At 42.0% G+C, this 13,655-nt stretch overlaps 1 protein-coding gene across 5 annotated transcripts in view; it reads left to right on the top strand.

Annotated features, from left to right (window-relative positions):
- The window catches only part of DENND4A (DENN domain containing 4A), a 48,848-nt gene that overhangs the window by 401 nt on the left and 34,792 nt on the right, over nt 1–13,655 (top strand). For 2 of the 5 annotated variants that reach the window (XM_040076831.2, XM_040076828.2), the window contains exons 1-3: nt 154–311; nt 8,340–8,425; nt 12,773–13,105. In XM_040076831.2, the coding sequence (XP_039932765.1) occupies nt 12,798–13,105 (308 nt within the window). In that variant the 5' untranslated portion in view covers nt 154–311; nt 8,340–8,425; nt 12,773–12,797. Of the gene's footprint in view, nt 1–152; nt 312–8,339; nt 8,426–12,772; nt 13,106–13,655 lie in introns of those variants that run through there. The other 3 variants (XM_040076829.1, XM_040076830.2, XM_040076832.2) reach the window with 3 other exon arrangements.

Raw genomic sequence — 13,655 nt, 5'->3', positions numbered from 1 at the left:
AGCGCTCAGAAGGGAGCCGGTGGGCGGCGGGGCACGGCCGCTCCCCCTCAGGAGCCGCGGGACCCGGCGGGCGCCGTCCCGCGCCCGCCCCGCCGCGATCACGGGTCGCCGCCCGCCTCCCCCGCCCCGTGACAGCCAAGATGGCGGCGGAGGGGAGGGGGGATCCCGCCTGAGCCGCCCACACGGCGGGAGGCGGCGGGGGCGAGCCGCGCTCCGCTGGGATGAGATAAGGGCGCGGGCACCGAGCGCGCTGTCCCCCGAACCCCTTCACCGCCCGCTCCTCGCCCCGGGGAGCGCGGTCCCTGCCTGAGGTGAGGGCGGCGGGGCTGTCACCGCCGCGGGGCGCGGGCCCGGGGGGTCTCCGAGGCGATGCCGCGGGTCGGGCGCTGCCGCGTTCCGCGGCCGGCGGGGAAGGGGCGCGGGGCTGTCAGCGGGGGCGGGGAGGCCGGCGCTGGCGGGCCGGGGGCTGAGGCGGCGCGGGGGCAGCGGTAACTTTCCGCTGGGCCGCGGTGGGAGGGGGGAAAACTTTCTCTTTTTCTCCTTGTGCCCGTCGCCTCGAGGCTCCCGCCAGCCCCGGCCGGGCCCGAGGGGCTCCCCGGGCCGCGGGGCCGGCCGAGCCGTCGCCGCCGACCTGCCATGTTGTACGGGCTGCACGCCGGCGGGCCGGGGTGTGTGCGTGTCCCCGCATCCGCGGTGTGTGCGCGTTCCCCAAATCCCTGTGTGTGTGCGCGCTGCTGGATCCGCGGCTGTGCGTTCCGCAGACCCCCGAGTGTGCGCCTTGCCCCGATCCGCGTGTGTGTGTGCGCGTCCCCCAAATCCATGTGCGGATTTTCCGCGCAGCACCGCTGCGTCAGCCGGAATTGCCCAGTGGTGCTCAGCCCCACGGTGCGTGTTTCTGTCCCGACTTTCCCTTCGGCAGCCTGGGTTACCCTATACCTGGATTAATGCGGCGCGCTGGGCACGGTGGTTGAAATTAGCCCTGGCATTTTTATCGTCGTTCTGTCATGAGGTCTGCGTGTAGCACAAGTTGCTGGCCAGGGCATGATGGTATTCAATAACTTCCCAGTGATGGTTGTTATTCCGAAGTTATTTCAAACAGGCTGCGTTTATAAATGTGCCACTTCTCCTTTGCTAAAAAACGAGGTCTTGACTTTCTGCCTAGTTCTGAAACTTCTTTTTTTTTTTTTTTTTTTTTTTTTTTTTTTTTTTTTTTTTTTTTTTTGAATTAACTGAGTGGAAGTATGGTGTTCTGGACAGCTTTTTACTTCATTTCACAATTTTTTTCTGGAACTGTTGCTCAACTGAAGGTTTCCGTAAAAAGTGTTACATTACAGTGCATAGTATTTCACTTTTTGAATGATTAAACACAAATATGTTATCCTGGCAAGTGTCTGGTGGTTTAGGGAAACTAATTGAGTTAGTCTAGCCGAGGAAGGTCGAGGGGGAGTAAATGGATTGTTTCTGGTTTGTGTGTCTAGCATGCAAGTCTTACTTTGTGAGAGTCTCTTGCTTTTCTCATCTTTTTATATAAAGTCATATATTTAGAATATTGGAGAAACTTCATCTGGCTTTTAGAGTATTGTAGAGTCTGTAAGTTTATTTAAAGGGAGCATTAAAGTGAACTCTGGTAAAGGGAGCTGTTTTTAGGGGCTATTGTGACTTGGCATTGAAGTCATTTAATTATCAAAAATAGAGCATTAGAGTTTCTGTGGTTAGCTTGAGGAAGGGGAAAATTGCATGGAGCCTTAAAGACACAACAAAAAAGATTAAGCTTCTCTACAGCCTTAAGAGCTTCTGCAATGTGCAAGTTTTTTCTTCTGGAAATGCTGGGCTCCAGCTGGATGAGTACTTTCCTCAAGTTTGAGTGGCTTCTGCTCGTTTGGAGCAGGCGTTACTCAATGACCTCTTCTAAAAAGTGAATTTATTAGAAAGAACCACAAAATATAAGATCTGCTTCTGCAAGCAGTAAGACAAAAAGCCCCTGGTCTATTTTCTTTAAAGAGGGACTTACTTAAAAATGTTTTCCCAGTATTTGAGATTTTCATACCTCTGAGTATTCATATTTTTTGTAGCCATATGGTTGCAGGTTTGTGTTTCTGGTGAGCAGCTTGTTCTATATGACATAACCCCGGTATGTTTCTTAATGGAATTACTATATGTGTTAATGGCAATATTAGCAGTTATCTAGTTAATATGGCCAGAGTTAATTATTAGTTAGAAAAAGCACAAATATTGACATAGCCTGGCACACACTATGGAGCTTGATGCAGGTCAAGCCTTAGAAACAATGTCAATAATCTGCTTCTATTTCAAATATGTACTTGAAAGGGAAAGTAGGAAGGTAGAAAGTAAAGCCAGCTGGTCCCTAAAGGGAGTGAGGTTGTAACTAATACAGCTGTTCTGTGTGACTCCTAAAGAAGAGTTGTGGGCACCACCACTGCCAGAAGCCAGTCTGTCAGTTTTTAATCTGCAGGATTTTGCATTGAGGGTTTACTAATTTCTAGGTTAATTCCTGCTGTAGTCTGTGGTAGCTGGAGAAAACTGTCTTGTGACTCTTCAGAGAAGAAGACAGCTCCTAGGCCAGGCTGAATGATAATAGCATTTGGTAACCTTGAGGTTTTAATACGGGAACGAGAAATTTGCAGCGTCACTTAGACATTCAACATCCTTTTTTATTTCCATCATGTTCCCTAGCAGCTGAGTTGCTGTTAGTTTTGCAAGTCATAGTAGGCTGAAATGCTTTTTATAACAGTGGCTGCAGAAACACTTGTGCTTCCTGGCCAAGCAGAGGCAGGTTGGAATGGGAATAGTACAATAGGTACTTAGACAAAAGCTTTCTCAATCTTAAATTTATCTCCTGAAATGAAGACTTGCAGGAAGCCTTCTTTCCGTTTTTTGTCCTTTCCTCAACTTTGACCTGAGTTTTTAAATACGGTGTTGGCATGACCAGAGATTTGGAGGCCAATCGTTGCCCTGTTTATGTTGGATTAAAAATTAAAAAGTAAATAAAACCTTGTAATGTTGTTCAAATGTATGTGTGGGGTATTGGTGACTTCCAACTATGTTGCTGTGTCACGGGGTTCCAGCGGTAAAGGTTTTGATACACGTGTTGCTGTAAAACCAAGGTACTTTTTCTGAAGTTTCCTGGAAAGAGCTGTAATACTGAATAATACTAATAATGAAAGGAGAAAAAAAAAAAATCTGTACAAGTGCCTTATCAAAGCATGATGTAATTTATAGTGATTTGTGTATTTCCAGTATGCCTATTTTGCTTGTTACAGTATTTTAGTCAGACTTCTCTCTGTATTCAAATTTCAAACTTTTGTTAAGGTGACTCATTAAAAAAAACGCAAACAGAAAAAGCCCCAAATCCAAATCATGCTATTCGCTCCCCACTTTGCAATCCCCCTCCAAAACCAACCTGTAAAATGTAGGACCTTTAAAGAAAGTTTAGGTTGAGCTTGCCCTCATGCAGGTGTGGTGGGCAGAGATTACCTGTCCCTTGTCCTTCTGCTGTAGCTTCACTGGATGGTGACAAGAGCACAGAAAATTCCCTTGGTCTCTTCACTTACTTATCAATTCTGTATGTAAATAATATCTGTATGTAAATAATATTTGCAGACACAAATCATGATATAACTTTTTGCCATACTTAGAGCGGCAAGTCCCGTGGAAGCTAAAGCCAGCTGTGCCTCATTTTATTTGAGGGATTGCCAACAGGTACAGGATGAATTTGTGTAAACTGTGAATGCATCACCACTGTTCAACTGTTGTTAAAAATCAGCTGTTTCTAACATTGGTACTGACCAATTAATTACTTGAGGTGAATGAAGTTCTTTGCTATATGGCATAATAATCCTTGGGTGTTTTCTGCTGTCCTTCACTTCAGGTTTAGTCTATGCCTGGTCTGAAAGTTTGGTCTGTGGATGCTCTGAAAATAGGCTGCTGATGCTTATTAAGCGTTCCCATAGACTCCAGAGTCAAAATTAAACCGTGCAGGGCAGTGGTGCCCAGAGGTTTGATCTATAACACTCATTTCAGTAGCAGTCTGTGATGCAGAACTAGTCGCTGGTAGTTCCCTAAAGAGCTCAGAAACAGTACCCGGAGGAAATTGAGAAGTGGAAATGAAAGACTTCAGAAAGTGTTGGCTGGCCTGACTGTTTTAAATGGTGTATTTTTACCTTTTCAATATATAGGATATAAGATATATTGCAGTATCTAATATATATATGAACTATGTATATGTGTCTAATGGATATATTAGATAATGGTTACTGTAGAGGCTGAAATAGAGTGAACTAAGTGATAATGGAAGGGGAGTGAAAGGAGGAGGAACTGTGGTCTAAAAATGGGGTGAGAAGAATAAGGAGCATGTTTAGAACTAAGTTAGCCAGTTATGTCCTCCCTGTTTAATATTTACTGTAAATCTTGACTTTAAAATCTGGGTCAGGAAAATCATTAATGCTAATTAATAAAGTTATTTCAGTTTGGCTGTCTGAAATGAAAGTGAACAGGCAGTAAGTGCGATGTATGAGTTATAAGTACATGTATGTAAATAAAAAAAATCCCAAGAGAAAGCCTCCACCTTGTGTGCAAGCTTTATGCAAACACGGAGAAGGGTTTTGTGGGCTGGACTCTTGAGTTTTGGTTTTGACTTGAGCTTCAGACAAAACCTGGGGGCCTGTGGAATTATTCTCAAAATTCCTAACTCATCAGGTTCAAGAGTAGTAACCTTGGCATATCATTGCTCTTCAGGTAATTTATGGTGATTTTTGGGAGGAGACCCTAATGTTGTTTCTTATGGCTTTGCTGGCTGGGAAACTGTCCCAGCAGTACGTGGTAGCTGATGTATTTATTTGTAGCTGAGCTGGTAGTGGTACTTGCACACTTATTTTTCTGTGGAATAGATGCTGAACATTTTGGTAAGTGGATGTAGAGATTTGCTGGATGAGGGAGGTATTAGTGAGTGATTTCCCTCCATCAAACCTTTCCAGTGGGGTGTAAATGATCTGCAGGCAGCAGTTACAGCCCTGCAGATGCACTCTGTGCGTGGCTGTCCCCGTCTATAATTTACAGTGTGGTTGGGTCTTGTTTTCTCATGTTATGGAACGTTTTTGCTGGCCAAAGGAAAAAAAAAAAAAAACAAAACATATAAAATGTTCTAAGTCTCAAAGTGTGTTTTTAAATGTAGCAAAAAGTGTCAGAAACAATCCCCGCCTATCTTCTATTGCACCATGAATTCAGAATTTAATTTGGGTAGCGAACGGTTTCAAAACAAAGCTGAGGCTGGCATGTGTGTCCAAATGTGGCAGGGTGAAGGCAGGTCACTTCTGTCACTCTTGGTTGATGCACTTTAACATTTTCAGTTAGAGATTTTGGGCTTGAAGCTCAATATTGGCAGATTTTCTATTTTCATTTGCCTTTATCTACTGTGCTAAGAAAAATAGAACATTCTGTTTGGGGGACTTCTCCTTTTAAAAAGTTGCTGTATAGTAAATAGTTGTACAGAAACATGGACAAGCTGCTCTCCTGAACTGTGCTTTGGATGAAGTAATATTTACATTTTATAGTGCTTATTTTGGCTTTCCTCCCCCTGATTTGCCACAATTTGTTTTCTGCATCCCTCCCTACAAGCACAGTTGTATTTCAGAAATCCTTTCCATTCTTTGGTGGCTCCTTTTGGCCATAAATACTGTAATCCAGAAAGAAAAGTGGGAGTTTTCAATCTGGCCTTACTGGGATTTGTCTCTGTCATGAATCTTGTGGGATATTTGAACATCCCTTCCCTGAGTTTTTGTATGCAAGCTTGAATTTCAAGGGGTTTTGCTTTGGCACAACTGGAATGATCACCTAAGCAGCCTGTGCCTTGTTAGACCCTCTTAGTAAATGCTTTGATTTCATTGAGACCACAAGCAACACTGAAAAACAAACAAATAGAAACTCACTTGGTGAGTGAGGGAGAGATGTGTAGAAGATGTGGGATATGCCTGATCTCGCCCTCAGGGTGAAGTCTATTCCTTCCTGCCTTCTCTCTGCCACTTATTCTGCTTCCTCCTCTAAGCTTTGATGCTGTAGATGACCAGTTCCTGCTCGATTTGCTGTACTCATCCTGCTGAATCTAGATTAGCCTCTGAATTTAGGCCCAATCTCTCTTTTTTAGCATTGCTAAACAAGTCTGCTTGTCCCTTAGTTCTTTGCTACATTCCTATTTTCTTCTCCCAAATTCATGGTCTTTTGTTTTGTCCCTGTGCTTTTATCCAGCACTTTTCCATTTCCCGGCACCTCTTAGAGATCCTTTGTTGCCAAGTTTCCTGAGCTCTCTTGATTATCTCCTCAGCTGTTTGGATCAGAGATGTAAACCATGACTTGTGAACGGGCCTGCAAAACACTTGGTAGCATTTCCAGTCCAGTGACGCAGGGCAAAAAAGTCTTAGGTTTTCTCTTGGGTTATTGTTGATTTTCTTCTTTTTTAATAAAAATTGATGCAGTGTCAAAGGGAGCTTAGTGCAGGCTGATGGCTTCCTGTGAGTTATTGTGTTGTCTAACATCACTGAGCGCAGATGTGTGCAGTAGGGTCTGAAAAGAAATGCCATTTATCACTTTAGCCCAGTTTTCTCTGTTGCTGTTGTTTGTGTAACTGTAGTAGGAAATGGGAAGAAGAAGTACCAGTGATGTCCTACTAAAAATGAAAATGCTGTGAGAAATTCAGTTTGTATTTGGGTAATGATGTAAGTCCTTTGCATTCTTGTTTCTTGAAAAAGTAGATCCTTTACTTGATACGTAGAGGACAAGAAACGAATTGTAAATAAGTTCTGCAAGTATTACAAAATAGAGCTGCAAGTACACTGGCAGCAGTTCTGGCTTTGCTCCTTGTGATGCCTAAATCTCTGTGTTTTGTTTTCATTTAAGTCTCCTCACTGGTTTTCCAAGGAGCTTTTTGAAGTGTCCGTGGGGAAATTAATCATGTGTTAATGCTGCCTGATTCTTGGACCTTTTTCAGCTGTGCTTGAGGTCTGCAGGTGATCCCAAGATTTAGAATTCCTGGCACTCATGTAAGCTTGACATTAACGATCTTGTATTTGGAGAAAATTATGTTGTGCTACTGCTGCATCCTCTCTTTGTAGTCTTGTGTGAAAATGTTCAGAGTCAGATGCTGGCAGGTGTCTGGGTGTAAGTGTTGCAGGTCCGTGGTGCTGTGTGGGTTTGAGAGATCACTGGGGCTGGATTCACTCTCTGGGCTGTCAGTAACGAACTAACAGTGCTGATTGCTGTGAGATCTCAAAGAAATGGCCTTGTACATTTGGGTTATGAACAGAACCTTGAACTTTGTGATCCCAAAAATACAAGTCTGATAATTTAATCCATCTAGGTTCTTCTACTAGAAAGAAATCGAGATTTTTCCGCTTCAGGAATGGAAGCAAATCTTTCCTGGTTTGCATCAGCCCTCCTGAGATGTGTTTCTTCCCAGCCTCTCTTATGTTACACTTTGTTTGCTGCAGTCTTCTCACAGTAATCTTCTGACTACAAGTCTTGGGGAATAGCTTCCTTTAAACAAAGTTCACTTTTGACTACAGCCTTGCTGGTGCTGATGAGGTGTTGTGGGAGCCCAGAGTCTCAGTGTCTCCAGTGAGGTGCAATTCTCAGTCCTGTGATGCAAAACTGCTGCTTCAAAATGCTTCAGCGTAGCACAGACTTCTGGGCTTGCAAGTTCCTCAGTGTAAAACACAAGCTGAAACTGTCTGTGGTGATACCAATGTTTAAAAGTGGCCATGCTGGTGTTCACCAGGTCTGAAGAAAAATTATAAATTGTGGCAGTAAAGGGTAAGAAAACTGTCACCCTCAGCAAGAGGAATTGGAGTAAGGTGGCTGGATGAAAGATGCGGATTGTTGAGTAAGAAGGGTGTGCTTAAATATCCGACTCTTGCAAAGAAAAATGGTTTGAAGTAGATTTTGAAAGGCTTTTGAGCTGAGAGAGCACTCTGATAGCTGGCTAATACTAGGAATGGACACAGGAGGTATTGATCGTCAGAAAATAATGGAAGAGGTGAAGTAATTTGAAGTGGCTGGCTCATCTCTTCTTGAATTTATTTTGGTTTAAAGCATTAAGTGTTTGCATTCTTGAAATATCAATGCAGCATAAAACTTGATATTTTCTTTCTTAGCTTTAAAGTCTGGTTTCATTTACTTTTTTAGTGAAATGATATGTAACCTTATCTTAGCAAGGAGTCCTACAGCAAGCCACAGTGTTCACTTCATGTGACTGGTGCAGTGAAGTGTGCAGAAAGTAAGTTTCGACAAATGTGTTCATTGTTTGATTCTTATTTTTACTGTTTCTATAGGGAATGAGACTTTAACAAGAAGTCTATGTTAAAGCCTGGCTGACAGCAAGAGAGGAAAAGTATAGAAGCAATGCCCTGATGAAAAGGTAGGGAACACATTGGGAGAGTGGGCAAAAGGCTGGTGTTCTGCCTTGGGAATTCCTGTGAAATTAGAGGGCTTCTGCTTTGTACTTGGCATTGGTTGCTTGCTGTGAAGAAAATATTGAGGGGAAAAAGGCTTGTCTGGCAACTTTGGCAGGCGATTTTGGCAGTACAGAGATGGGGTGAAGTATTTTCCTGTAGTTACTCCCATGTCTTGAGACTGTTGAACTCCCATGTGATTTGCGTGGTGTTAAGTCTGAGAAGTGGTTCTGAGTAGCCCGGGCAGGACTGACTGATCCAGTTAACTTCACTTTGCTCTTGCATGCCCAGCTGACACATCTCTGTGGGTTGGTTACTTCAGCAGGCTAATGTAGTAGTACACATGTGAGATGCTGGGGGCTGTTAGAACTTTGCTGGCAAGTTTTAATAATTAGCCTCTGATTTGTCTTTGTTCATCTGCTCTTCATGTTCCTTCAAAGGAAGTAAGTTCTTGGAATGTTATTGTATGATGAATATTTAAAAAAAATAATAAATCACCAGCTTTGAACTCTTTTAAAAAAGGTTGTCCTGCACTGTTTTCCAGCCTGCTCTAGGAGACATTCATTGCTTTTTTTACACATGGAACATTTTTGGAGTCAGGCTGACAAAGTGAAATATCACCTGGTTTAGACAGCAAATGGATCTAATAAGGAACTCAAATTAATAAGCAATTTAATATTTTCAAAGAAAAATGCAGGAAGGAATGAGAATGACAACAAGGCAGATTAGAAGATTACAAGGCAGTTGTTGCATTTGTCTGCCAGAAGTGGACTGGCAGAAACTCTTTGATTGGGGTCAGATGGTCCTTACTGCAGTCTGGAAAAGCTGGCTCCTGGAAAGAAACTGGCACGGCTGGAGCAACTCTTCTGGTCTGCAGCCAAGTTATCTCTGCAAAATTCTCTGGGCAGGAGCAGGTTGTAGGGATCAGATCAGTATTTTTTTCCTTGCAAGTGTTGTAGCGCATCTGTAGTAAAGTGTACTTTGTGAAGCATCGTGCCTGTTCCTGCTGCACAGATGGAATATATGGCTCATCCACATCAGTTCTGGTCACATGATGGGGAAAAGCTGATGTGTGCTTTCCTCTTATAGTATTTGAAAGAGAAATGTGATCTGTTCAAAAAGCTTGGACACTGAATGAATTACAACAGTGGTGACAAGCAGCAAAAATCCTTAATTAGTATTTCCTAAATGTTTATGAAAAAATAGGATGTTAGAAAACTACATTGAATAAACAGTGAAACTGTGTTTACCATTTGTCTTTCAGCAAAGTAATCAAGCTAATAGTTTGTGGATCTGAGAGATGATCTGGTTGTTTCCCCTGTTCCCATATTTCTAGATATTACAAAAAGCTCTCTTATCTATGTAGTCACGATTTAGCATGTGTGGTTAATATTTTTTTTACATGTGACTTTGTTATTTGCAAGGATCCTTTGATTCTTTCTGATCTTTATGGCGTTTAGTTTATAGTTGTGTTAATTATATGACAGCCATTAATAATCACTATCATGAGGTGGCTCAAAGACCATATATTGCAGTTATTTCCGGGCACTTTTGTAAGAGGTTATGATCCCATGGCATTGCCTTCAAAATGCAGCCTTTTGTCCCCAGGTCACTGAAGTGTAGAGAAGCAGTGGAAGCTTCTCTTCTGGCACTCTTAATGTTGAATTTCATCTGGAACCAGCTGCCTCAAGCAACCCTCCTGTGCAGTATGACTTTTTCCGCTGTGTTTTTCACGTTTGTTTGGTTTGGGGGTGTTTTTGCCTTCGAGGATGACTAGCAGTATGGTGAGATGTTGTAGGGAGATGAGTGAGGGTAAAAAGATTACAGTGTGGAAGTTGTAGGGAAAAATCTGCTGCTCCCTGGATGGAGCATGGGCAGCTTTCCTGACCTCCCCCACAACACAATCCAAGGGGGTGAATGGAGACCCCATGGCCAGGCTGTGTTGAAACCCCTGCAGAGGTTCACAAAAACCTGAACTTCACGCCCTCAAGGGACAACCACTACTCACTGAGTAAGATACGAGTAAAGTCAGTGTGGAATGGCTTCATGGTAGGAGTTTCTACAGAAATTCTTCCTCATTTTATTTGAAATGCTTTTCACAGAATGATTATGTGTCACTGAGCTAGCTCACAATTTATACCTTCTTTCTGGGGTCTGTTAACATAAAGTTTGCGTAGATCTGCCCTGCCAGTAACCTGATGTTGAAAATCTGAGTATCACAGTAGCTCTAGTAAAGTCTTAGTCAGTCTTAGACTAAAATGCCACTGCAGTTTATCTTTTTTATCCCATTTTTAGCTGTAAGCCTTTGTATCAAAGGACAAAAATTATAAACCCCTTGTAGAATCCTTGAACGGTTTGGGTTGGAAGGGACCTTAAAGATTTTCATGCCACTCCTGCCATAGGCAGGGATGGAGTAAACATGAAGGGATAATACATCATCAGCCAGGCCTTTTTTTTTTTTTCCTCTCTCCTGTAAAATCTGCATTAAATTATGAAGGTCTTGCTGACTTGTGTATTATGTGCTATAACCTTAGGAGGCAAATTTATGTGCTAGCAGGTGTTTGTATGTAGGGGATTCTAATTTTAACTGCCTCTAAATGAGGAAAGCTTGTCCCAGTTTTTCTTGAAAGTGCTTTTGGGAATAAATGAATGTTTGAATTTAAGACTTTTGGTATGAAATTTATATGGAATAATGGTAAGGTTTAAATAATGTAAAGGTATGATTCTTCAGTATAATATATATATGCACACATCATGTTTATTTGTAATGCTGTCTTGGCTGATTAAACTGGAGTAGTGCTGTTAATACACTGGAGTTATAACTCTTGCTTGCAATTTTAACAGCCGTCATTTGTATAATTTTTGATTACTAAAGTGTTAGTTTCATTTCATTCTAAAAGGCCTCATGAATCACTCCAGAAATCAGCGTAGGTCTGGGAAATTATGCTGGTGAGACAAGGAAAAAACCCTCAATGTTACAATAGCTATAATGTAGTGTCACAGAAAATTGTTAATGTAACAAAATACCTACAACTTCAGTCATATTAGCTGCAAGATGTCAGTGTTTGGTCTTATGCCAGAGTTTGAGGATACTTTGTCAAACATCTCCTTCTCTGCATGCATTTGTTCCCAGCCTGCCTGGGTTTGCTGGAGCCTGATGGGCAGAGATAATAGGCAGCATATGCAGAGGTTGAGTTTATGTGTCTTTGAATATATCACTCAGGGAGGAGTTTGAATTTGTAGTTATTACTTTCATACATATGCTGAGTAACATATTCCAGATGTTTTTGGAATAACTGAATGTAGGTTAAGCTAAGCTCAGTTCTGTAACTGCGTTCTCTCTTCAAACACAAGCTGAAGATATTTTCAAGCTGTTGCTCTCCTATATATTGATGATTGCTTGCCAGTAATCATGTTTGCTAAAGAGTCCCCTAGTGCTTATTAGCCATATAGAAAAATAAAAGTTAGATAATTTGGGGTTTCTCCTTGGTTTCCATTTTTCCATTTTTTAGAACAATGTAAATAAGCATAAAATAAAAACCCTTTACTCATTTCCTTGCAGCTTTAGAAGCTTCTTAAGCCAATCCAGCAGAACACAACCAACCTACAAAATAAGAGCAAGAGGAGGGCATTGCCTCTCTTGTGCTGGTGGATGAGGTTGGTAGGGGTGACCAGGCACAGCCTGACATTCTTCCTGCTTGAGCAGGGGCTGCTGCTGGAAGTCTGAGGCCAGCTTGGAACAATTTGATTAAATGCACATTACCAAACTGGGACATAATTTTCCAAGTTACCAGTAAGAAATGTCTAAATTTATTATGTTTTAACAAAAATCTTGGTCAAATCCAAGAATCATGGTGGCAAGAAGTTTGATAAGGCTTAATACTTGCTACCTAGAGCAAGAAGTAAAGGGAGATAAAGCAATGGGAATAAAAGTTACATGAAAACTGAAGTCTTGTACCAACCATTCAAACTGTTTTAAATTCTGGTTGTTCAGTTTTGGAATGTCAGAAACTCCTGTGTGGTAACAGTTTCTCTTGCAATAAAATTTTGCACCCAAACAAAATTAATTCAACAAAAGGGAGTCTTGAATAGTTTGTCTGGTTTAAAAAGTCTGGAACTTGATGACAGTAAACTTCCTGAAGCTACTCTAACAAGAATCCAGCGCATGTGGGTGACTTGGAAAAACATTTTTAGCCTGTTTCTCAATGTTCCATGCGAGAGCAGAAAGCATTTTCTTTATTTGCAGGCTATGATTTTCTCTTTTTAAAAAATACCCATAATTTTATCATTTCTGACCTTTCTTTCTTTCTCAGAAGCTGTAACACCTTGTGATGGAAGATGGAAGACAAAGGGGCCCGTGTTGCCGATTACTTTGTTGTCGCAGGACTGACGGATATCTCAAAGCCGCTGGAGGAGGAGATCCACTTCAACGATGCCTGCCACAAAATGGCCAAACCAAAAGAACCCATCACAGACGTGACAGTCCTTAATAAATCCCTAGGGGAGGAGGTTCCTCAGGGCTATAAATGCATAGATGTCACTCCCTCGGGCCTGTCTGCTGACCTCAATAACGGCAGCCTTGTAGGACCGCAGATGTACCTTTGTTATCGCCGAGGGAGGGATAAGCCTCCGCTCACTGATTTGGGGTGAGTCCTTGCCCTGTTCCAGTGGGTGATTTTTCAGTTTAATTTAACTAAGGGGCAGATAAGGCAGGTCTACGGAAATGCCATACTTGTTAAATACAAGTCAAAACTCTAAACAGGAAGATATTTGTTGACTTGAGCATGCTGTAACGCAGTATGGAAGGGGAAATGCATGCTGAGTAGATTTTAATGACAAGTTTAATCCTTCCCATTTTGGAGTTTTTAAAGCCATTTATAATTTTTAATGTATATGTTTAGATTGGGATAAGATGCTTCACCTATTTAGCTCAGATTGGAAAGAGATAAGTTATGACGTTCTTAGGAATGAATTTTTAATAGAACTGAAAATAACACTGTTTTGCAGTAAACAAAATGCTTAAAAGCAATTATATATGAGGAAAACTAGTATAGTTTCATCACGAAGCTTTTCTGTTAGAATACAGTTGGAGATAACGTGACCTGAACTTGTCAGTAAAAATGTTTTGTTCGGAGGTGAGACAAGAGGTGTTATTAAAACTCAGTGTTTTAAAAACATGCCTCTGACTTTTCTTCC

The sequence above is a fragment of the Hirundo rustica genome, chromosome 13 (genome assembly GCF_015227805.2).
Source record: "Hirundo rustica isolate bHirRus1 chromosome 13, bHirRus1.pri.v3, whole genome shotgun sequence".
Lineage (NCBI taxonomy): Eukaryota > Metazoa > Chordata > Aves > Passeriformes > Hirundinidae > Hirundo > Hirundo rustica.
Note: the sequence above shows the minus strand (reverse complement) of the source record. Positions and strands in the feature narration are given on the sequence as shown.